The sequence below is a fragment of the Zalophus californianus genome, chromosome 2, assembly GCF_009762305.2.
Source record: "Zalophus californianus isolate mZalCal1 chromosome 2, mZalCal1.pri.v2, whole genome shotgun sequence".
Lineage (NCBI taxonomy): Eukaryota > Metazoa > Chordata > Mammalia > Carnivora > Otariidae > Zalophus > Zalophus californianus.
Window position 1 is genome coordinate 36,841,043 of NC_045596.1, and position 26,221 is coordinate 36,867,263.

A 26,221-nucleotide genomic window follows, 5' to 3' on the forward strand; every position below is an offset into this window, starting at 1 on the left:
GCATTGGCAATGAAAGATCTCATGAGACATGGTCAAATTTGGATACGTTTTGATTATTTTGATTATAGAGTCAACAGGATGTTCTGATGGATCAGATGTTAGAAGTAAAAGTAAGAATGATGAAGACAGACTACTAGTTTTTAGACTGAGCAACTGGGTGACTTGTGGTTCATGTCCAGAGCTTAGGGGAGATTGCCTGATGGGAGATAGAAATTTGGGAGCCATTAGATTTTAAAGTTATGCAATTAAATGAGCTCATCTAGTAAGTGAGTATATACAGCAGAGATTTGAGATTGAGAAAAGGAAGAAAGCCCAGTCAGAGCGTAGAGAAGGAGCCAACAGTGAGATAGTAAAAAAAAAAAAGTGCGATGTCCCAGAAGTCTAGTGAAGTACTTCAGCACAGGGGTTGGTGAGGAGGGTACTCAAATACCTGTGAGAGTTCAAATAAAATGAATGACTGAGAATTGACAATTGGACTTAGCCAGATGTGGAGGTTATTGCTGATTTGGCAAAGGTGGCCTCGATGAATAGGGTAATGAATCTTGGCTGGACTGTAAAAAAAAAAAAAAAGAGAGAGAGAATGGTTGGTGATAAAGTGGAGGCAGAGAAAATAGACACCTGTTTCAAAGATTTTTGTTACAGAAATGGGTCCTAACTGGAAAGTGACAGTGAATAAAAGGATTTTTATTTTCAGATAGGAGATAATGAAACGTGTTTATGTTCTGATTATGAGTGACAGGTGTGATGTTGTGATTTATAGTATGAAATATACATTTGGTCTTCAACCCTGTTTCTGGTACAAAACTCCTAAAACCCTTGAAATTTCCTAACGTTGTGTTTTGTTATGTTAATGAAGGTGACTTTGGGAAAACCCCTAAGGCTGGGGGCTGGATGCCAAGAGTTGAACTTTTAGTCCCACTCCCCAACCTCCTGGAAGGAAAGAGAGGCTGGAGATTGAATTCAATCAGCAATGGCCAATGATTTAATTAATCGTGTTTATGGAACCCTCCATAAAAACTCAAAAGGACCAGGAAGCTTCTGGGTTGGTGAACATGGGGAGTTACTGGGAGAATGCTGCGCCTAGAGAAGGCACAGGAGCTCTGTATCTTTTCCCCATACTTTGCATCTCTTCCTTCTGGCTGTTCCTCAGTTACATCCTTTTATAATAAACTGGCAATCTATTAAGTAAAATGTTTCTCTGAGTTCTATGAACTGCCCTAGCAAATTAATTAAACCCAAGGAAGAGGTCATTGGAACCTTCAATCTATAACTGGTTGGTCAGAAGTACAGGTGACAACCTGGACTTGCAATTGGCATCTTAAATGGGGGCCAAGAGTGGACTTGTGGACTGAGCACTTAACCTGTGGGATCTGAACTATATCCAGGTAGATAGTAAAAGAACAGAGTCAAATTGGAAGGCATCCAGCTGGTGTTGGAGCATTGCTTGATGGTGTGGGAAAAACCCCTACACACAGGAATTGGAATCAGAATTTATATATATATCAAGAAGAAAATATTAGTTATATAGGTGGAACGGCTGGCTGTGAAGAAACAGTGTCAGGAGGGAATGCAGAATACTCTTGTGTGTGTGTATACACCCACCCACCCACCCACACCCATATATATATACATATATATATATATATATATTCTGTTGGTGGGAAGATTCAGCACTTACCTTTGGATGTTTTAATTTTTCAATAAAATGCAAAGAAAGGTCATCAACCGACAGTGAGAAATGCGGGAGGAGTATTGAAGATTTGAATAGTGAAGTGGTATGATATAATCATCTCGGAAGGTGTGAAGCAAGTTCAGTAGGATAATGTGGTAGGATTCAAAAGGCAGAACTGTGGAGCCATTTAAGATATAGTAATATAATTAAAGTGAAACAACTGGGATTTCCTCTCATCACATGTGTACGTTTAGAGAGCAAACAGTAAGGCTACTGAGGACATATGAAAGAAAGAAATTATAATAATGAATCATGGCATCTAAACCTAGAAAGAAGCCTTGAAAAGTGGTGAGTTAATGCATTGTTCAAACGGGACAAAAGAACAGTCATTATAGTAAATGAACTGAAAAACAGGAAGTTCATTGAGCTCTCAGGTAAATAAAACCCTATGTAACCTTCCCCTGCAATTCTTCAAAGGTACTGGACGGGGAGACCTTAACCATGTAACATAGCTTGAATTGTCATGAACGTTTCTCAAAAGGCTCACCATTGATTTACTTTATACCGTCATCATGTGATTTTATTTACTTACAATTTCTTAAAAATAGATGCATTGAGAAAAGCAGGGTACAGCAGCAGTACAACAACTATACCCTCTTTTATTTTAAAGCATTTTAAAATGTTTTCATGCACCAAACCGAAAAGCAAAACATCATTCAAACCAAACAAGTTATTAAAGTACCATCCTTAAGTGCTGTTTTATCTCTTTGCTTATTATTCTCTCAACAGCAATAAAGCAGAAGTCATATTACCAAATTTGAATGCTAATACATTTCCAGGATAATGTGAACAGGAAACAAATAGAATCTTGAAACCCCATCTCAAATACTCTTCAGAAAACTGTTAGGAGGGCAAAAAGTCCATAAAGTAAGGCACAAGGGTAGGCGATAAGAAGCTGTTGTCCTTTCATGCCCAAGGCTGAACTGAAGATTTTGGAAGCTGAGAGACTACACCAGCCAACGATGACCAGAGCCAACACAGTTCCAAAGGTGCCCCTACAGCAAAGACAAAAGAGATGATTACCTTATATCAAGAGAAAAGGAGATTATTGTTTCAGAGCTGCCTCTCAAATGTCCTTGGTACAATATTTATAGCTACTTTCTCCGTTTGCAAAATGAGGGTGAAGAACTGTATGAAGTCAAAGGCCTTGGCCAGCTTGAAAATTTGGAAGTCAGATTCCCCATCAGAGGTAAACATTTTATACTTCAGTAAAACTTGAACTAACCGGAGTACAAAAATTCACCTGCAATTACCCTTATCTGTCAACATTCAAATCCCAACTCCTGAAAATCTTTTATAAAATCTATGCTTAGGGTTCTCTTTAATAGTTACAGATTCATTTTCCTACACTATTTTCCCAAACTGACGCACCATATGAGCAGAAAGATAACTGGACTTGCCCTCCAGTAGGGGGCCTCGTCCCCACTGCTCCCAGGTCCGCTTTTCAGGTTTCTATCTGAGATAGCAAAGCCTGACGCTGTTCAAGTAAGGAACACAAGTATGTGTGTGGCCTCCCACCTCATCGCTGAAGATTCCTTTTGTAGGTGTATTGTGGATTTTTAGAATATTGGAATGGATTTTTTCAAATTGGGATCTTCAAAAATAACTGTGGAGGCAACTGGCTCTTTAAGAAGAAATGGGCAAATAAGGTAGTTAAATCTAGCCACCGTGGGGATAAAAGAGGAGATATGGGAGTAAAGAGTGAATTTCTTTCCTTATGTGCAAAAAAGAATGCGTTATTTAGAAAAATAAGCTATAAGATCTATGAAAGATCACGCGATATCTAGTCCCCAGCTTTAGAACAATGAAGTGAGTTGAGGAAAATTACACAGCGAAATGGGCATTAGGTCAAGATCTCTTAATTCCTATGGCACATTGCTCCTTTCACCATCAAACTACACTGTCTCACTCGATCCTGGTATAATGTGAACTTGAGAATTATGTTTATTATTTGTGAAAATGACAAAAATTTTACTTTTGATAACTGAACCAATGAAAAACTGTACAGTATAGCTTATGATGCTTTGGATTATAAATAAGCCAAAAATATTTAAAGTGCACTCTAATAAATATGATATGCATTGGTTTAATTAATATCTATCAGGAATAATTTACAGCTCAACCTAATATACAGGTTTTTCTGAACAAAACTGTAAAATTATATATGATTGAGTTGAATGATATAGAAATATGCCCAAAAAGGAAATTTCAGTGTAATAGCCTTAGAGGTTGGATAATTTACTCTCCTTTAATATAATTTAAAGGATTTCTAAATCATCCTTTATCATTTCAGAATGAATATCAAAAAAAGGTCCAGACTTCTGATGAGTCTCAAAATCTCATTTTAGTTTTTATTTTCTTCCCCTAATAATCTAGAGTCATTTGAGATGCTACAAGCCTTAACTTTGCTGGAAATAATGTTTTAAACTTAAAATTTTTAGATGGTAAATCACTATAGCATTCTTTGGCAGAAGCATTTAACAAACTAGAAGCTGTAGAACTAAATTCTGTATTAACACGTCAAATATCTGTACCAAACAACACAGTAAATGGAAAAGCTTGCTTAAGAACCCGCTTGGGATTCTCCCTCTCCCTCTCCCTCTGCCCCTCCCACTCGAGCTAAATAAATAAATAAATAAATAAATAAATAAATAAATAAATAGAGACCATGTAAAACAAAGTAACATTTCCAACTAAGTCACTCTCAGTAATGTTATGAAAAAAACTATATGAGATATCTAAACAAAATTTTTAAAGGCTCTCCTAAAATGTCTACCTTTGACATTGGTACATTCTTTATATAATATGCTATCCAATGTAGTGTTAATAACCTAAAATGTGGATCATCCAAAAAAAATGCAAATTGTGCCTCCTTGGATATAGAAGAATGAACACTGATGGCAAATGTTTATTGGGTTCAGAGCATGTAGGGGACAAAGGATTATGTAATTACTTGATCTCCCCAAACCATGGTAGTGACGTGCATATGCCCTGGGCAACTGCCCAACAGAAACATATCTACTGGATCCTCATTAATAGTTTTGAATTGCAAATCCTAACTTCCGAGAAAGTAAAAAAGAAAAAAAAATCTACTGGCTGAGCATATATGCTATAAAGTTCTCCAGCATTAATATCCTCATCAGGGTTCCTGGGAATTCTTCACTGCAAGGAGCCCAGCTGAGAAAGAACAGTTGCTTGCCACCTAGAAGGCAGAGTGCCTGGGAGCTGAAGGAATTTTCCAATGTTCACCAGGCACTTCCTCTTCCAAAATCAAACAAGTGAATTTTCTGTCGTCGTTCTATTACCCCAGACAATAGTTCATATTGAAGAAGGCAACAGCTTCCAAAGTGCCACTTTCACAGATAACTTGGTTTAATTTATTGTTTAAATCATCCAAATAGGAACAGTACCTGAGCCAAAACTGACCTACTTTCCTGAATCTGTCTGTAGCTTTCAATAGCCAAAGTTTCCCCAATTCCATTCCCAAAAAGAGCAGAAAGAGGTTAGCTGTTACCCCGGTGTGGCAAGTTTGAGAGAGGACTGTGCATGCAGGGTCCGTTAGCGCACGCAGACACTTACTGCAGTGAAGAGAAGACGGCACAGATGGACAGGAGGACCATGGGGAGCAGGCAGTAACCCAGGACACTTGCCACGCAGCCGTAAGATGCCCCTGAGGAGCTCATCAAGTTTAGCAAGGTGTGAATTCCTAGGCAACCTAGGGCACTCATGCCATACACATAACCAAACTGAGCTTTTCCCGCCTGAAACAATGGGAAGAACACAGGTGAACACACAACAAACATCAAGAGGAAATTGGAACGTCAAAAAGAGAGCATTTTAGAATCAATCAGCGCAGCACTGTTTCATGTCTTTCTCAGGTACAGTCATCAGGAGACTGGGAGCTCTGGAAAAAAACACTGGCTATCGCATGAATTCGGGTCCTGAAAACAAACACTCCTGATTATATTTGGGGGGCACATCATGCCACAGAGAAGATGAAAAATTTCTAGGTGTTTTTTTTTTAATCATAGATCACTTATTAGATGTACAAGATGTAAGAATATATTTTCTCCCCCTATTTGTTAAATAATTAAATGAACTAATTAATTAATGAAAGAGATTCCAATTTCATCTTGAAGATTTTGCAAGGCAAATTAGTAATGTTAGCAAATATCTGTAGGATTTACTGTTAGATCCTATTCTAAGCATTTCACATGTACTAAATTATTTAATCCACACAACAACTTTATGAGATAGGTACCATTATTATACTCATTTTACCCATGAGGAAACTAAGGTGCAGAGAATATGTAACTTGCCAAAAATAAAATAATGTTAAGTGGTGGAACGTGGCTTTGAACCTAGTCAGTTTTGCTCTAAAATTAGATCCTGGACATCTATAGGAGCTCTCACAAGTCTCAAAATAATGGGACTTACTTAACCTAGCATATCCTAAACTTATTTGACCATAGAATCCTTTGTTTTCTTAATTTTTATTACCAGTTTAACTGAACATACCTTATGAAAAGCTGGTTTATATAAACCAACTGGTAATGAATCATAAAAGAAGTACTGTTAAAGGGAAATCAGTAGTGTTCAGGATACAACACTGATTTTCTGAGGACTCATAAGAATAGCCATCTCTCACAGGCACTAGGGATTGGGAGGTGAAATAGTCCCATTAAACTCACCCAGAGAAAGTCACAAATTACTGTTGTTTCAACAGGGGATATCTTAACGTTTGCTACCTGAGGATGCCAAAGCTCCAGTAAAGAACACATTTAGTTTTTCTATTTACATTAAGCTGATTAGAAATTCTGGATAAATATTGAATAGGTGGACTCTGTTTTTCATGGGAATCATGCAAAACAATGAAGGATCTGGTAAATTCAGAGAGTGAGCTTTTTAGCTGTCATGTTTTCTTCTTCATGGCTATTATCTGTACAGTCTTTATGTCTTACAGAGTAAAGAGATATTTACTTTGCAATTAATTAATGGAGAATATTATGACCATTTGAATGTTCAAAATTGTCTAGCTAGTTTGAGTTCTTCTTCCTCTACATAGATGGGGAGATTGGTCACTACCAAGTCCTTTCACAAAATGTCCCTGGGCCATGCTTGCAGAATTCTCTCCTGCATTAGCCATAACGAGTTCTTACTGAGTGACTTTTGTATTCTCATGGCTATCTTGTGAAATAATACTAATAATGCTAATGGACATGCTTAAGAATCCCTTCAGTTATTGCTCTATTGGGTGAGTTTGCTCCACTTGGAAAATAGTGACAATTTAAAATCACTTTAATCGATTAGAGAAACATCCTACTTAATATTTTAATTGGATGGGCTAATTCTGAGGTAGCGACGGTTGTAATGGTGAAGGGCAACTTCCTCACAACCAAAGGACACAGAGCTGGACCTTCCTGACCCCAAGCAGTTTTATAAATAGGTTGGGGTATACAGAGGGTGGACAAGACTAATTTGATAGTAAAACTGTCCCTTTCAATATCAGTTAGTGACTTTTCTCTTCATCTCTTTTCTTGTTAGTTTATCCATTCTAAGTTGTAGTTCCATTTGGCAGGGGCCACTGCCATTTTTAATTAGTTTCAAATTCTGAAAAAGGGCTTGTAACTGAAATGGAAAGGAAATGTTCCATTTCTTTTTAACCTCAAAACTTTACGGGTCCTCCTTGTACCAGCTTTATTACTATATCTGGATTTGAAATACTCATTATTCTTGTGATTATGCTTTTACATTGGTCATGCACGTTCCTTTTCCAGATCATACTCTTAGATCTACTGGAAAAATTAAAGAGAGCCATACTTTTAAACCACTGATCTTTGTTTGGGGGTGAAAATAATTTTGAGAGCAAGAATACAACTAAGTTTATGCTAACTGTTTGAGGTTGTCCTCTTTGGTTTGCCTTCTTCAACATGAAGAAAGTCCAGTAAAAGATATTATGTCGTGCCTTATGTCAACATAAATCATAAAAATGATAAGTATATGACTATAAGTTTTATGCCTCTGGAGAAAATGAACAAGTTGAGTATTGTTTTGGATTTAGTTTTCCTTTCTCTAGTATAATGCATATTCCAGCCCATAAACTTTTCTTTTACATTTTAATTCTAGATATCCAGGGCATGGTTAGTTTAGCTTTAAATGCACTCTGAGTGAAATCTGACTTCATTAGTATATACTTGGGTGATTTTTTGTTGTTTTTTGGTCCTTATTGCTCTACATGTGTTAGAATCAATTCTGAAGTAATCACGTCTAATGGTAAAATTAAACTGATAATGTCTGCTTAAAATGTTTCAGAAAATATGCACTTTCACATATTCCTCCAAATTTTAGAACTGAAAGGAACTTACATAACATTTTTTTTGTCTTCAAAATGAAGAAATGAAGAAATAGGAAACAAAAATTTCAAGATCATACCTAGAGGCAAGGGTACATCCAATTTTCTCACTTCCAGTTGAGGTCTTTGCCTATATTGCTTTGTACTTAAAACAAAAAGAGGATACTTAAATAATTCTGACTAACATTACACCCCCAAAGAGATCTTAATGGGATTAATGTTTTCCTTTAAGGAAATGGTAACATTTTCTACAAGAAAACAAACAGTTGTTATATTAGAAATCACTTGAAAAATAAATATGGGTTAAAATATTAAATTGATTGTTTCTATTTGATTAATTGACATGGTATTAACTTAGTGTAGCTAAGATTATCAAATTACTGTGACAAAGACAGAAGGGAGGTTAGAGACTAAATTAAAACTCTAGTTGATATAGTGTTTGATTTACAGAGTACTTCCATTTGCTGTAGTTCAAAGGAAGAAATAAGATGCTATCATTAAATACTATTGTATTAGATAAATATGATGTGATTATTAATCATATCATCATGCAGAAACTAGATTGCTATCAGCATTTTGATTGGTATAAAGTAAATTAATAAATAAAGAGTGAAAATTTATTTAGTTGCAAATACATTTTACATCTACTTTTGAAAACTGTAGCTACATTGGAGAAAAAACACTTAATGGAAAGTGGATAGCCAAGAGACAGAGAAGTGGACTGAACAGTTATTTTAAGGGCTTTTCCTAGAATTTTTAATTTCCTGTATTCTTTCTCCTGTCAAGTTTATCTCTTTGTGCCTTAATGAAACTACACTTTTCAGACTGGCCCAACCATCTTTTTCATCCTCAGTTTTTAACATATGGTCATTACCTCCTTGGTTTAAAATCATAGACTTTTCTCTTTTTCTTCTTTTTTCTTTAAATGAGACATTTTTCTAAAGTATGAGCTAAAATGTCTTCTAAACTTAGCTTGGGTGGAAATGTGTTTTTCTTTACTTCTTTGGGGACTCAATCTCATTACTCCAGATTTAAAGAAAGAAAGGAGCCCATACACAAGACAAATGGTAAAGTCTGGGAGAAAAATTGCCTATATAACAAGCAGGAAATTCAAATAACAGAAAAATATATAGGTTGAATAAACAAATCACTGGTTATCATTGCAAAGTAATGTACTTATATTAACCTAACCAGAAACAAGGCGACTCATCTCATACTCATACCTCACAGAGTATTGGAAGTATTCTACAGGTACACCCCAGCAAAGAAAATGATGAGCAAAGAGAAGGGATTTCTCTGGTGTCACAACAGAAATGTCACAGAAAACAAGAACTAAAATTTGGGCTTCTATTTCCATGTGTTCCTTCAAATATTTCAGATTGACAATCTTTTCTGAATAACAAGAAAGACATAAGGGATCGTCTGCTTTGTTGAAAACTTACTTGGTGATTTGATTTTTGGAATTCTGCTTACATTTATATTTTATCTGTCCTAATACTTGAGGACCATTTCTCTTTGTCACTATGGTTCAATTAACTATGTCTCTCTCACCCAAAAAAAAAACCCCAAAAAACTGTAGTTATGAATTAAACAATTTACACTTTATAAAGTAACATATTTTCTTCTGTTTTAACAAACACTTCTTTGAAAATGACACTTGAAAGGACACACATTAAAATCTGGTGCTTGTTGCTATTACCAGAAGCAAGGTGGCTCCTAGAGTAATACAAAACAGGATGGGCCCAGTGAGGTCCGTTTCATTCATAATGCTGCCATCTGCTGGCTTCAGCGGGTTTAACACGGTCAAGGTTTTTTGCCATATGTGATCAAAATTAATTCCAAGTTCTGCAAAAAGAAAAAAAAAAGTAATAATACAAACATAAAAAATAAACATAAATAATATTCACTTAAATTTAACATATCTCGTCAATTTACTTAGCACTTTAATCTGATTGTTACACCTTCAAAATCTAAAGTTCTATGCGATATATAGTTAATTAAAAGAAAAAAAAATTTGTTGTTCCCAAACAAGGAACTAAAGAAATATTTTAGAGAAATAATTACACCAAGGAAAAATTTCCCTTCCTTATGCACCAAATATAAGCTTAAAATCTAGTTGAAAATTGGGAAATAGATGTTCTACAATAAAAAATAAAATAAAATAAAATGGTAGCTAACAGACTGAAAGTCTCATCCTATTGCTTATTCAGATATGTCCTTTTCCTCCATTTTCCCTTGATAACACTGTTAGGAGTTAGTTAGACAGTTAGGCAGTCAGGGCCAGGGTCCTCAACAAGAAGATATGGAGTCAGGACAGCTAAAACAGCACTAACATCCTGTTTTGCAGCTTAAACAGGGCTACACTAGCATTCTGCTTGCAGCCTTTGCAGAAATGACTTCTGCAAAACATCCTAAAATAAGACAATTAGCCACAAACCATCTGTCATTTTCATAGGCAGTGGGCAGTTAAGACATAAGCCCCAGTTGTCAGCAAAAAGAGACCATCAGTATGTTGACATTAACCTAATAAGTAGACAGATACCTGACCAAAGCCCTGATTGTCATGACTCAGCACACCCTGATTGCTTAAGATAGTTCTGCAAAAGAGCTCATAAAAAGCCCTGAACTTAGAAACTGCGAGGGCAACCCTCTTGGGCCCCCCACCCTCTCCAGGAGCTTTATACTATCACTCATTATACTTTGCTTTGCTGCCCACCACTCTTCTGGTCTACCTCTTCATTCTTCGAAGCGGCGTGACCAAGAACTGTGGGCGTGACCAAGAACTGTGGGCACTAAAGGCAGAAAATCCTGCAACACTTTTGAAATCATATCATACTTATATCAAACATGGTATAATTGTTTAATTAGCAGTATTATCTAAACTGAAGGTATTTAGCCCAGATCTGGGATTTTATTTCCACCCTGCCTGATGACAAAAGCAGTTCTATGCTAACTGCCTGAACCTCCGGAAAGGGGAAAGAGGATGGCTCTTTCTTGCGCCCATATTTTAATTAGGTCAGTGCTAGTGTGGTTGAGTCTGTACACCCAAAGATTAAATTCTCGAGACAGGTTAACGTTTCCCTTTTGTTAGTGGTGGTGTTAGAATAAAATATTCCAAGTCAGTGGGGCTCAGTGTCCTTGAGTCCAAATTCGCTTAGAAATACCTAATTTTCCCCCCCAATGCCTTGTTTTTAAGTAATTCTGACTGCCACCTCACAGACCCTTCTGCCAGATCCTGCCCCTCTTACATTTTTGTTTCAAAATTTTTTAAAAAATCCAGCCATCTGACATCCACTGAATACAGAAATAAATATTAACACCACATCAGTTTCTTTTCTCACCAGTTCTATAAACATTAAGATGTATCTTGAGTAGAAAAAAGGACATTCAAAAAGGAGAAGAACATGACTTTATTAGGAACCAATAATCAAGCTGGCTACTCTCCTTCTATCATTTTAAATTTGAACAAGAGTAAGGCAGAGGCCCAGAATAATTAGAGATAAACTACTGTAAAGAACAGTGCATTTCAACTAAAAAGAATTGAATGGGGTTTTTTTGTTTGTTGTTGTTGTCTTTTTTTTTTTACTGTTTTCACTGAATTCTGCTGTGAGCTCTACAAAATTTGTATGCATTAGTCTTACAGACATGTAACGAGGCTAGGACTATTATTTTATTCCTATTTTGTGCATCAGATGGCTGAGGTTTTGAGATATAAAGAATTTGTTCAAAGTCACAGAAGTACAAGCAGAAAATATAGGTTTCAACACTGGAGAATCTGATTCAAGAACCCATGTTTCCTCCCCAAGACAAACAATCCAATTACAAACTGGGCAGAGGACCTGAATAGACATTTTTCCAAAGAGGACATGCAAATGGCCAACAGGTACATGAAAAGGTGCTCAACATCACTAATCCTCAGGGAAATGCAAATCAAAACCACAATGAGATACCACCTCACACCCATTAGAACGTTATTATCAAAAAATGAGAAATAAGTATCGGTGAGGATGTGGGGAAAGGGGAATCCTTGTGCACTGTTGGTGGGAATTTAAATTCATGCAGCCACCGTGGAAAATAGTATGGAGATTCCTCAAAAATTAAAAAATAAATAAATAATAGGGCTCTGGCATTCCAACTGCCCCACTGTGGCTCTCCCCAGGCCAGGCTGACAGGTCCACTTACTGCCGGAGGATACGGGCTCCTAGAGATGGTGGCTCTAGCACGGAGCCGTGCGGGTCAGTCCCCAGGGCAGCAATGGGTGGCAGCCAGAGGCTATGACCTGAGCCCTGAACCTGGCCAGTTTAAAAAGAAAAAAGAGAAAAAAACAAGAACTACTATATGATCCAGCTTCTGGATATATACCCAAAGGCAATGGAAACAAGGTATCAAAGAGTTATATGAGCTCCCAAGTTCAATGCAGCATTTTTCACAAGAGCCAAGACATGGAAACAACCTAAATGTCTGTCAGTGGATGAACAGATAAAAAAAGATGCGGGATGTACATACGATGGAATATTCATTCATGACAAAGAAGGAAATCCTGCCATTTGCAACAACATGGATGGACTTTAAGGACATTATGTTAATTGAAATAAATAAAGAAAGACAAATACTGTGTGGTATCATATGTGGAATCTAAGATCAAGGAGAAAAAAGAGTCAACCTCATAGAAATAGAGTAGAAAAGTGGTTAGCTGAAGGTGGGAGAACAGCAAGAGGTCCGCATAAAGGCACACACCCCCCCACACACAAAACAAAACAAAAACAAAAAATCAAAAATCTTGCTTTTAATCATATAGCTGTGGATGTCAATGTGTATCTAATCTCATAATAGTTGTATTTTTTTTTAATTGAGCCCAGTTCTCCCATGTGAAGGATTTTTTCCTAAATCATTTGTATGAGGCCTTCAATTTCCCTTCCCAGGATTCAGTGATCATCTTTGGTCAGATGCAGAGTATAGTTCAACTGCTTTTATAACACCTGTGCTACCACACACGTAACATATAACACCTGACATCTTGCGTATCTGACATAACACCTGACATCTTGCGTATCTGACATAACACCTGACATCTTGCGTATCTGACATAACACCTGACATCTTGCGTATCTGGCATTCTATACACAGAATACCCGATGGACTTTAACGCCTGCCATGACATAGAGGGGTCTTAACTCTAACAGGGACTGAGACATTTTCAAAAGTTTGGACAGACATTGGTCTACACGGCAGTAGTAAGAATATTTTTTCACTCATTTCATATCCAGGTTGGCAATTGCTATCCCTAGCTTGAAAAGAAAGAATTTGACTGGTTAATAGTGAGTAAATCATGTACATTTCAACTTCCATGCTGATCCTTTTTATTATCACAGTACAGTTATATATTTCTTAATGAACATACACTTTGAGGAGATGAGCAGTTCAACAAGCTTAAAATGAAGTCAGAATGTCTAATCCGATTTTTAAAGAGCAGAAGATTTTTAAAATTGGAAATATTAACGTTTAAACTAATTTCACCTAAGCCTTATGTTGTTTTCAAACTTTATTTTCAATTAAGACATTTATGTTAGCAATATGTTTTCAACATTTACCACAACAAAGTGGCCTTTAATTCAAAATACCTTTTTTTCCTGAAAAAGCAAAATAATTATTCCTGAAGAAACTCAAATGAAAAATGCCTTGTGAGACATTATTACTGATTTCAAACACTTATTTTATGGCATAATTAATTTCTGCACATGTTTCAACATTGAGTCATGAAAATGGTGAGTGAACATAAGACCTACTAAATATTGTCATACCAAAAAAGATTTTGTGTTTGTTACCAAAATACATCTTCATAAAATTTGTCTTTCAAATTTATTACAAGGTATGCAAATGAAATTATAAGTATCTATTAATTGTAGATAACCTAATATAATACCTTATTATACAAGATAAAGGATGAAACTGCTGTGAAATTTGAATATAAAAGTTATTGTTTTGCTGTCATCTAGTGGTAGTAAAATATATGATATATATGATATAAAAATGAATTAATATCTTTGTTTTCTATGCAAATTGTGGCACTGGCCTTTTAAATATAAACATCAGGCTGTGCTACAAATATAAGTACTGAATATCACAGTAATTTTTCTGGTTTGACAGACTTGAACTGACTATTATTCTTCAAGATACGTTTGTTAACATATTGACTGTATATAATCAAATAGCAAAAGTTATCATTCTTACATAAAACCACCAAACAAGTCTTTTAGACAACAAAGTATTTAAGGAATAAAGAAGCACATTTTCAAATAGCGTATTTTTGTGCAAGGGATGTTAATTATTATAGCTTCATAATGTGATAACCCTGTTTGGTGTATTCTCAATAAAAACTAGCAAATGACATTTATCCCCTTATCCTAGGAACCCTGCCTGTGGCTTTTTCATATCTTTGAAACAGATGAGGCTCGAGGCTTTCACAAATTCACCCAGCCTGAAGAACGTATTGAATAAGCATCTAGAAATTTCATAGATTCAAAATGCAAAATTATATTAGGTGTGCTCTCTTGTATCTTTAATACACTAGCAATTTGGTGGGGACAATCACAAAGAGAAAATAAAATCTAAGAATTTTCTCTAAGCTATATAAAGTGGGAGGGGAAATCTAGTATATTTCTTATTTGAATTTAATAAGATATTAGGGAGGATGGATTCTAGTTTAGAGTATCACAATAGAGACATTCAGACCAGCAGAAAAGAAAAGATTATTTTCAATAAATGTTACAGGAAAAATCTGTTATTCGTTAAAGAAAAAAAATGTTAAGTCCTACCTCACACTCTAACCTAAAATAATTTTTAATGAATCAAAAATTGAAGTGCAAAACAAAAAGATAATTTAAAAATTTAAGAATGTACAAAAGGACATAAACAGCACCAAGAGCTGGAGAAATATATTCTAAACAAAAAAGCAAACAGAAAGAAAATTTACCAAGAAAAATATTGTAGAGTTGAAAACATAAGTATTAAAATTTCTATATGCTTTTATATCCTATTAAATTAGATGGCAAACACCATCTAGGAAAAAAAATGTTTGCAATACATAGTCCAGGTAATCATTAAATATCTTTACCATATAAATATCCTTAAAAACAAACAAGGAAGGGAAAAAATCTTAAGATTCCAATAAGAAATCTGACAAAGAATATGAAAAATAAGAATAGTCAATAAACATGAAAAAAAAGTATAACTTTTCTAGTAACCAAGAACTACAAAGTATTGCTTTTTACCCATCCAATTAACAAAAACATCTCATATTCTACTATGATGGTGTAGGGGATCACGCTCTTCTAGATCAGCTTGGCAATATAAATATCTTTTGACACAGTAATCCCAGTGTTATGGATCCATCCTAAGGACAGACTCTGTAGAGATGAAAGTTATTTACTTTGATGTTCACCAAAGTATTACTTATTATAAGGAATAGCCTTTATGGTGAGTCTAAGTTATGGTACTTTTATATAATAAAATATTATGAAGCCATTCTATATCATATTTTCAAATAATATTTAATGACTTTAAAGAATACATGCATAGAAATACTTTTGGTATAAGGTAACTTTTTTTAAAGATTTTATTTATTTATTTGATAGACAGAGACACAGCGAGAGAGGGAACACAGCAGGGGAGTGGGAGAGGGAGAAGCAGGCTTCCCTTGGAGCAAGGAGCCCGATGCGGGGCTCGATCCCAGGACCCTGGGATCATGACCTGAGCTGAAAGTCATTAGCCTAAGGCAGATCTTAACAGTATAAGGTAACTTTAAAAACTACAAAACATGGGGCACCTGAGTGGCTCAGTCAGTTAAGTGTCTGCTTTCAGCTCAGGTCATGATCCCAGGGTCCTGGGATTCAGCCCAGCACCGGACTCCTTGCTCAGGGGGGGACCCTGCTTCTCCCTCTCCCTCTGCCTGCTGCTTCCCCTGCCTGTGCTCTCTCTCTCTCTCTCTGTCAAATAAATAGATAAAATCTTTAGAAAAAAGCTATAAAACTTCATAGCCAGTGAATGATCCAACTTTCATTTTTAAGTATTCATAAATACATACATATTCAAAAAATATTGTATTTCATTTTTAAGCATATATACTTAAAATATATACACACTTATGTAAAATATTTACATATATGTATTTCATACATACACATTCATAAAAATAGAATAAAATCTGGAATAAAATACATCAAGTCATTAATGGCAGTCATATCATAGAGACAAAATTTTAGGTGGTTTTTATATTTTTATTCATATATTTCTCTATTTGCCAAATTTCCATATTGAATATAGGTAAATTGTATAAAAACTGATAGTTTTTTTAAGTAGAGATGTTGGTGGAATCAAGGAGAATGTTTAATGAGGATAAGTTATAATTTTCAGCTATTGATTATTATCCAGAGGCAAACTGGAATGAATTGGTTAAAGATAACTGATCCCAAAATCTAACTGGCTTCTAAAGAGCCAACAATCCTATGATATAATTTTCTGTGCTTTTCTGAGTGGTTTAAATCGTTCATTTTTTTTTTTAATTTTGAAGACAAAGAAAGAATGTTTTACTTTTTTATTTTTTATTGTTATGTTAATCACCATACATTACATCATTAGTTTTTGATGTAGTGTTCCATAAAGAAAGAATGTTTTAATACCAAGTGGTTGGCTCTGTTCATATGAGGCAAACACTGATCTTTTGGTGTAAAATATTGGGAATTTTAATCTAGCCCTTTTCAGGGGCGCCTGGGTGGCTCAGATGGTTAAGCGTCTGCCTTTGGCTCAGGTCATGGTCCAAGGGTCCTGGGATCGAGTCCCGCATCAGACTCCCTGCTCCTTGGGAGCCTGCTTCTCCCTCTGCCTCTCTCTCTCTCTCTCTCTGTCTCTCATGAACAAAAAAGAAAATCTTTAAAAAAAAAAAAAAATCTAGCCCTTTTCACTTGACCACATATAAAGGGGTGAGAGCATAATTGTTAACTATTCATATAGTCATACTTCTCCTTGGCTCTTAAATTTAAATCTACTTGAGTTTTAGTTTTCTAGCCCCTATGCTTCTGGCATCAATGTTGATTTGCTATAAGAGCAAAAGTAGCAGATGTAGACTGGATTAAAAAAAGAAAAAAAAATCAATGAATGGAACATCCCTGAAATCCCTGAAGGACCTTCAGCTGCAAAGGTCCACCTGTTTCCTTGCCACCAGCAGTGTTATTTACTGGAATCATATATTCCTCTCCACTTAGCCATACCTAGCTGACATGAAGGGGCTCCTCTGAGCCAAGGAAGAAAAAGAACTGGTTTGCCTCCATGACAGTAAAGAAATATTGAGAAACTACCCGCTAGGCTCCCAGACGTCATAGCAGAAGATACAGTATGCTGTTATGAAGTAGCTTCATTAACTGGGGTAGGGAAGGGTCGTTACTTTGATACAACCACTCTGCTAAAAGATGTGTTCACTGTTGTCTAGGCCCCCTCCCCCCCCCCCAACCGTCAGGGAGTCCACACTTTTAACAAACCGAAGAAACATTTAATAACAGCGTTTAATAGCACAGCAATGGCAACACTCTACTTCCAGTTTTCCCCACACAAGCATGAGACAAACTTCCAATGGTTTATGCACCTTAGTTTGGCAGACTTGTTTATACATGGAACGATCACACATAAAACACTGTACACGGCATGCTGACAGTGCACATTAAGTGCTGATTATTGCTATTATTCTTCTAGCTGATCACACACTAATAGCACTTCCTTAACTTATCTTCTAGCAAAGGAGGCTCTTCATCAAAACTGTCAACGTAAGAAGATTGTGAATAATAATCCGGGTTGGATGCTGGCTGAAAAAATTGTCCCTCGCAACCTGATGACATGAGCATCTCTGATGGGACAAAGACAGGCTGAGGCTGCTCGCTGGCTTGTTGTCTAGAGAAAGGAAAATAGTGATTTTTATACATCTCAGAATGGGATATCATGACCAATCGCGGAAGGAAACTACAATTCTCCTTCTATGAGTTCTCCTAGCTTTTGTGGTTATTTACCCATGAAAGAAGTAACTTGCTTAAAATTTACCTTTAATTAAAAAAAATGAAGTAACTGGTCATGAGAAGGTTCTAGAAGGAAGATCCATACCAGCTAACACTTATTGATTATGTACAATGTGCTGGAAACTTTCCCCTCACATTTTCTCCCATAATGAATACTCTGTAAGGTAAAAACTGTAGTTTTAATCCCATGTTACAGATAAAGAGACAGAGGTTCATGGAGACTGAAGGACTTGCCCAGTGTCACAAAATAATACTTCAGGTGTTGGACTCCTAAGTGAAGATGCCTGAGCAGTGCTCAGACTATACGATGTTGCTTTTTTACTGATTTTCAGCGGCAATCATCAAACATGACATTCCCTATAAATCTGTGGAAGCAATAAGTAAAAAATCACAATTTTAATAGTAGAGTCAGTACATAGGAAAAAACAAATACATAAATTGACCTTCTAGCTCTGGCCATTCCCAGACAATTACTGCCAATTATCTTTGAGTACCTAAAAGGATTCTACGTCTGGCCTAGTGTCCTTCTTTTGAAATATGCAATTTAGTTTTGTTGAAACATGATACTTTGATACTTCCTTGACCACATTTTTATTGTTTTTTTATTTCACCATTTGTGTGAGAAAGCTGGAAAACAACACTCAGTACATAATTTCTTAGAGCTAGAGAAAAGAAGGAAGGAAAAAAGGAAGTATATGAGGTTACTTGATCATTTTAAATTGTTTTTACCTGAAGGAAGGGGAAGACACATAAGGAGTTTCCTTATTAACATGTTTAAGTTTCTTTCATCAGAACCCCTTAGGCTAAGCTAAAAACACAGCTCAGGATTCTGAACTTTGCAGCTCCCTGTGATCTCTTTGTGTTAAAATATTTACAAAATGGCTTTTCATTCTTTCCTTCCAACATTAATCTTAATATGAAGCCTAATAATAACATATTCAACTTCCCTTACATGAGTAAGCCTGACAGAGATAATAACCTTCTCTTGGAAAACAAAGCTACCAAAATAAAGATATATGCATTTAATCATTCACTAATTCAAACATAAGCTCATTAAGGGCAAAGACCTGGTGTAATCTTTCTTGAATCCTCCACAGCATACGTTGATTACTGTTATTGTTCCCTTAGCCATGAGGCATATTCCTAACCTTTTTTTTTTTTCTTTTTCTCAGCAAAATAGAACTACTATCAAAAGTACTGGTAGAAATTAATTATAAATAAGAAACTGAATGGCCTGTTGGTTGATGAAAAGCCCCCCTTGATCCATATTTTTTTTAATGTAAGCATTTCTAGAAGTAAAAAAGGGGAAAATGAAGTTGACTTAATGGGGCAGCATCTAACCAAGACTATTTCACTGACAAACTGTCCTAGCGTCACCATAACTCATGCCCAGGTCTGACTAACCAGGCTTGAGGAAAGGTAACTTTCACAATTACTCCCTGCAAAGCAATTTCCATGAAGGAGGGAATTTGGCATAGGTGATTGACCCAACCCCGGCAAAGAGAAAAACACATTAAAAAAAAAAAAATGCGCCCATTACCAGCTAGATCCCATCCCTTTCTCTTTCTTTCCTCTCTCTCTTCTCCTTCATCCAGCAAAACTTCTTCATCAGGAGCTTGGGCTCTTTTGTCCTTATTATAATGGAGGCATAATATTAAAATTTTCCTACTACTTATTTAAGAAAGTATAATTTCAAAATCTGTCCAATAAAGGAAACCTCAAAAGCTTTTATCTACAAAAATTACCATGGTCACCTGCCATCACTGTCTGAATTAAAATTCTCTCTTTTTAATCGTATAACTTTGTACATGTTGACTCTAATATTCTACACTACATCTCAATAAACAAAATCTAAGCAATACCAATATAGTCACATGATTAGTCCACAGTTCTACCCAACAAACTCTGTAAATAAACCCAATTCTCAGGTTTTAGGCCTTTTTCTGAAAATTGCAATGAACAACCATACTTTTATTTAACCATGTATTTCTTTTTTCTTTTTTTTATTAAGTTTTTAATTTTAGTTCCAATATAGTTAACATACAGGGTTATATTAATTTCAGGTGTATTATATAGTGACTTAACAATTCTATGCATTATTCAGTGCTCATCATAAGTGTGCTCTTAACCATTTATCTTGAACACTTTACTAATTGCTTTGTCAACCCCATAGCCCTGAACTATTAACCTATTAAAGTCAACTGCATGAGTTAGATTAGTGTACCCAATACTTAAGATGGTAAGGCTATATCATATCTATATTTCGTATATGGTAATGGGAGTTTTGCAGAGTATATCAGCAAAATATTCCTCTTCTCCTTGATTACACAGCATCTTAATTAGCTCCATGAGAAGATGCATATTGAAATTTTGATGATCTCTAACTCAGCACATTAGTCCAGATGAAACAAATGTCAACTGAATTAGACCAAAAGAAACATCAGACTCTGGCTGGTAGAGTTTAAACATTCACTTTGTTAGTAGGCATCTCCTCTTCCTGTAAAAATTACTTAGAACAATTCTGAGATGACTGCAAAAGATTCCTTTAGGATAACTGGCAACATTTTTGGTCATACTACTCTTCTTTTGCTTCCTGACTCTGTGGGGGTTACACTTCTGCTTGTAAAAACAGTCCAATGATAGAATTTATCCTAAACCAAGGACAGTGGTTAGCAAACATGCCTCGAGTTAGACTGCCTGTGTTCAAATCCCAGTTTTATAATTTTAGGCAAATTACCTCACATCTGTGCCTTGATTTTCTCATCTGTAAAATGAGAATAATAATAGAACTCACAGAACAAACTAGTGGTTTACTAGAGGCAAGGAGTGTTGGGGGATGGACAAAATAGGTGACGGGGACTAAAAAGTACAAACTTCTAGTTATAAAATAAGTAAGTCATGGGGATGACAAGTACAGAATGGGAAAATAGTCAATAATACTGTAATAATGCATGGTGACAGAGTAACTACACTTATCATGATGAACATAGATTAATGTATAGAATTGTCTAATTACGAAATTGTACACCTGAAACTAATATAACATTGTATGTCAACTATACCTCAAAAAAATGTGAACCAGTAAGCACCAAATAAAAAAAAGTATTAGTCAATATCAAAGTTGAACAGGGCTTAAGGTTCTTCTGCCAATTATACCCAAGCCAAAAAAAAGTCTGCTATATGATAATGATAATAATAATAATAATGGACCTCATAAGATTATTGTAAATTAAATTGGCTGAAATAAGTAAAGCATTTAGAATAGTATTGGGCATGCAAAAAATGATCAATAAGCATGAGCTATGTATTGGTATGCCCTTTTCTTCCTGAGACTTGCACTAAAGCATTCTAGACACCTTCCACAAACCCTGGAACAGCATCTTCTCCATTTGTAAGTAGTTGTCTCTTCCTCAAAGAAAACAACATAAGTAAGAGGCCAGGAGTTTATATGCCTTCTGTGCTGGTCATCTTTCACTTATTACCATTTTGGTTTCCTTGGAACACCCAGACTGACTTTGACAACATCCCAGCAGTCATGTGTTCTCTTACCAGGAGAACCTCCCCTACACCCATGGCAGGACTTCTGTTTCTAAGCAATAAAGCAATGGCCATACACCTGGTCTGTATAAAAACCTTCTGTACATTCACCAATTCTTCAGTATTTCCCTTTTCACCACCCATACCTGGGTTTATAGGGTTCCAACAAGTCTCCAGATGGATGCTGTTGTGTTAAGATAAAGTGTAGTCTCCAGCTGGGGAAAAGTTTCTACCAGGCTCTGAGGCAACAGGACTTAGCATTCACCATCCAAAGCAAATATAGAAGATCATTGTTCAAAGACTCAGTTATAATTTTTATGATTACAGAAATATGCTTTCTGTGTCCTGTCTCATAGTCGCTAGCTACATATTTTATTAAAAGCTTTGTTCTTCCAAAACTGTCGGTTTGGACTTCCTTCACGATGGTTACCTGATGCTGCTTTCCTTTGTCAATCTGACCCAGGAGGCATGGGGGCGATGAACTGACTCCCAGAGTCACATGGAGGGCTAGAGTGTAAATCAGGTGGTAAAAAATGTACCAACAGATAAGTACAAATCATTGAAAGTCCACCTGCATATTTTAACTAATAGCAAAGTATGGATATATTACATATAGCCAGATGACATAGCGTGCCTCCAGGAACCTGACACTAGGAAGGGTTTCAGAATCTGCAACACCATCACCTGAAACAGCCTGAGATAACAGCATGACCGATTGGCAACCAAAATACCCTGTTGATTAAAAAAATGTAGTCTGTACTTTCAGAAATATTTTATCCATGTCAGTCTCCAGGTGAGCCAGTAAAATCAGACATTTTAAATACCCCTGGTAAGAACAAAATGTACAGGATCAGTTGAATGATGGTGCGTTTTAGGGAATGGTGGCAGGGGAGCTGACTTATACAACATTCCCAGATTCTGGCTGAAACAGCAGGTGCACAGTGACTACATGCCATAGGCAGTGTCAAAACTACGTTTGAGATACTAGAGGAAGATCAGCTCCCAGGATTCAGAAAAGCTGGGGATTCAGTTTCAATTTGTTAGAGTCCTATGAAAACATTCAAAGGGAGTTTTCCAGTTGTTGTCACCTTTTCTGCAGAAGTATCTATTCCTTTCTCTAAATAATTTGAATAGATTTCTCATTTAAAAAAATAGAAAAATATAGTGGGAAAATATGGCCTAGACGACTGGCTACAGGTGATTGGAAATAGTGCCCATCCGAATGAGTGAACAGTTATTTCAAATGAGGAAACTCCTTCTTGTTTATTCTAAAATAAGAAAACTCATCATTTTTAAGTATAAATATTTTTATTGTTTTATAACAATAAAACAATATTGTTTTTGTGTAAGCACAGTCGACCAGCTTTCAGATCAGTATGCCACTGAGCAAGCTTTTTAAACAAGCTCCAATAGGGGCACCTGGGTGGCTCCGTTGGTTGAGCCCAACACTTCATTTCAGCTCACGTCATGATCTCAGGGTCATGGGATTGAGCCCAGGGTCAGGCTCCACACTCGGGGTGGAGTCTGCTTGAGATTCTCTCCCTCTCTCTCTCTGCCCCCTCACCTTCCCCTGCTCCTACAGGCATAGGCGTGTATGCGTGTGCATGCGTTCTCTCTCTCTCAATTTCTCTCTTTCTCTCTCCCTCTCCAACAAATAAGTAAATAAATAAATGAAATCTTTAAAACAAACTCCCATATACGAGTGTGAGGGTGGAGAGAGAGACAAGAGAGAAGGAGACTAACTGACTATAACAATCCCCTGGATTCCTGTGTTTTTTGCCAGGATGGTTAGCATCTTATTTTGATTTGGGGTGTATTTTAATTGAACTATTCACTGTATGAATAAAAAATCGAGTCTCTGGAGTTTGATGTACACTAGTAAGTCACTGACTTGACTCCATATTTTATGTACCTCATAAAACTACCACAGCTAATATGCCCTTTTCTAATTCCTGAGACTTGCAGTGTGGGTTGGAATTTAAATGTTACTGTGTCCAAATCACAACTTGGATTTAAATGCTAAGTAACTGAAGCAGGTTAGGCCATCAGCTTAATACAACACAATCTTGAGTTTTCCCCATTTGGTTATGTTAATTTCCATTTCTTTGTCATCTTGATTTCTGGGCAATGTTGATATGTGTAATCAAATGGAGAAAGAAAATTGGGTGGTGGTTTGCGGGTGGGGCGTTGGAGGGCGAGAAAGCTGTGGTCCATGAGTCCCTGCATAAAGAGAAAGCTTTGTTTCTCTCTTATTAGACTTCTTATTTAGTTTAATCTGAAAATGTAGATTGTAGATGCTACCCAGGTGTTTATTCCATCTGGAGAAAGGAAGGGAGAAAAGAAACAGAAGATGACTGGTTTCTTTCACTAAAATAGGAGAACAGAACAGAAAAATCCTATTAGATAGCTTTCATTGTAGATTATATATTTTGAGTTATCATCCTGTTAAGACCTTAATGCCCAAACTACTCCCTCTGCCTGATTAACACTTTTCTGACACCAAACACTTTTTCTTGACCTTCCAAAGTATAAATCATAAATGAAATAAAGTCAAGTTCTTTTTCTATAGTTAGATTCTGCAGTGATTGAGCCAAGTCTCTACAGCCTTATCCTTTTGTCTTATTTTTCTTAAAATATCTTAATTTGCCTAATGATAACATTCATAGAGAGAGAGCAAGGGAGGAAGGGAAGAGTATAGATTGTTTTTCATTTCAGGAAATTTTTATGGTAAGCTGGACAACATTGACTAGGTTCGTGAACGGAATAAAACTCCAGATATTTAACTTTTATAGTTTAAAAAAATACTCTATATCAATACCTTTCCCTATCACCTTCGAGTAGTGGTTCAGCAGGAGTAGCTAGAAAACAGCACCTATCTGCCTGTGTCTTCAGGACTGATCAGCCTGTGGAAACAATTTCCAAATTGTTCTGTGCATAGTTGGAACAGAAGAGTTCCCACTGCCTGTTGTATTTATTTTATCTTTTCCTCCTTTATCTGGAGCTTTCAGTGCACTTATCTGTATTTAGAAAACTAAACTTCAAGAATTAATAAATTTGAAATATTTGTCATGTGGTTATTTGGCTTAAATGTGTCGGAATGAAACAGTGACCACACATCCCATCTTTACCTAAGATGACCCAGTTTTAGTCCTATTGTACCAACATTATCATTACTAGCATACATTTTACTCTTACAAATGTCTTGATTGTACAATAAATTATACGTCCACCCTAGTACTGGGTCTAATCAAACAACCTTGAACTAAAATCCAAACCCATTTCTTATTAGCTGTGTGTCCTCGAAAAAGTTCCTTAGTTTCTCTGGGTCCCTGCTTTCTCATAAATAAAGCAGGGAAAAATACTGGCCCTCATCTCAGGATTGTCTGAGGATCCAATGAATTAGCTTACATAAAGTTCACAATAGTACCTAACACATAGTGAGGGTTCAGTAACAGTTATCTTGAAAGTTGGAAGTTCTGACCTTTCTCAGATTTCACCAATCTAGACCCACAAAAGAACATCAAAGCAGTAACTGTATAAACAAATAAAATAAGTTTAAGGGACTTTAGATGAGAAAGTGTCCATTGCTTTGGCAAGCTATAGTTATAGGAAAAAACAACATTTACATAACGGTTTTACTTTAAAACATACTCTCCTACACATTAGCACAATGCTCTTCATGATAATTCCATGAAGTAGGAATTATTAATGTCCTTATTTTTCAGTGTAAGATTGTCAGGGAAGTTAAAAGTCTTTCCCTATATCACAAAGGCTAGAGCCTGAACTTGAACCAATTCTTCTTATCCTAAATGCCCTATTTACCCTCGTAAAGGGCAAATTACTAAATTCTAGTCATTTTTATTTTCAACTCAAGTTGACTTGTCAACGCAAAATAAATAACACGTTCTGAAATACGTTTATTTCAATTCCATTTAAGAGTTTTCACTCTGTATTATAATTGCACATTTAATTACCACTGTCCGACATAAATTCTTAAATTTTATGAGGGACAAGATTATAAACTTCTTTTTTATCTTTAGGTTTGTAGCACCCTTCTTAATTCCTAACACACAAGCAAGCACTTGATAAATGTTTACTAGTCAAATAAAATCTATTTTGTGAGCAGTTTCCCAAAAAAATCATGTAAAATGAAAATGTTTTCTGTTCTGTCTAGGGCCTGTATTCAGGCTCCTTGTTAAATGGTATTTTGAAAAGAGAAGACAAGCCACACACTTATAAATGGGCCTGCAGTGAACTGAATTAATTTCTCTGACCTTTCCTGACATTTCTTCTTGGGTATTTTAGCAAGATATGCTGGGGAGAGATTTTGCTTTCCCCAAGAAGCCCTCCCAATGTGGAAATCCTTGCTAAAATATCATGCCTTCTTAAAATGAAAGCATATTTTTCAATAAAAGGACTTACTTTCTTGATCCATAAACATGTCCATAGGCATTAGAATCTTCAGAACTCTGCTCCTGATTATCAATAGTATAATTAGATTGGTAAAAATCAGAGTCAAATTGTCCCAAGTTTGACATC

At 35.9% G+C, this 26,221-nt stretch overlaps 1 protein-coding gene across 1 annotated transcript; it reads right to left on the reverse strand.

Moving 5' to 3' along the window:
* Window positions 1–2,564: 2,564 nt before the first annotated feature.
* On the reverse strand, window positions 2,565–26,221 carry YIPF7 (Yip1 domain family member 7). The gene is made up of 5 exons (XM_027599956.1): window positions 26,105–26,221; window positions 17,865–18,023; window positions 9,784–9,931; window positions 5,312–5,493; window positions 2,565–2,727 (listed from the first exon to the last, which is right to left on the reverse strand). The coding sequence occupies exons 1-5, from the start codon at window positions 26,218–26,220 to the stop codon at window positions 2,565–2,567; spliced, it is 768 nt and encodes a 255-aa protein (XP_027455757.1). The 5' UTR covers window position 26,221.

Excerpts from the sequence above, each read along its gene's own strand:
- YIPF7 (XM_027599956.1), bottom strand. The coding sequence starts at position 26,220 with ATGTCAAACTTGGGACAATTTGACTCTGATTTTTACCAATCTAATTAT. Across the intron at positions 18,024-26,104 it reads CATGTTTATGGATCAAGAAA|ACAACAAGCCAGCGAGCAGC; the intron begins GTAAGTCCTTTT and ends TCCTTTCTCTAG. Across the intron at positions 2,728-5,311 it reads GCCGTCTTCTCTTCACTGCA|GGGCACCTTTGGAACTGTGT; the intron begins GTAAGTGTCTGC and ends TCTTTGCTGTAG.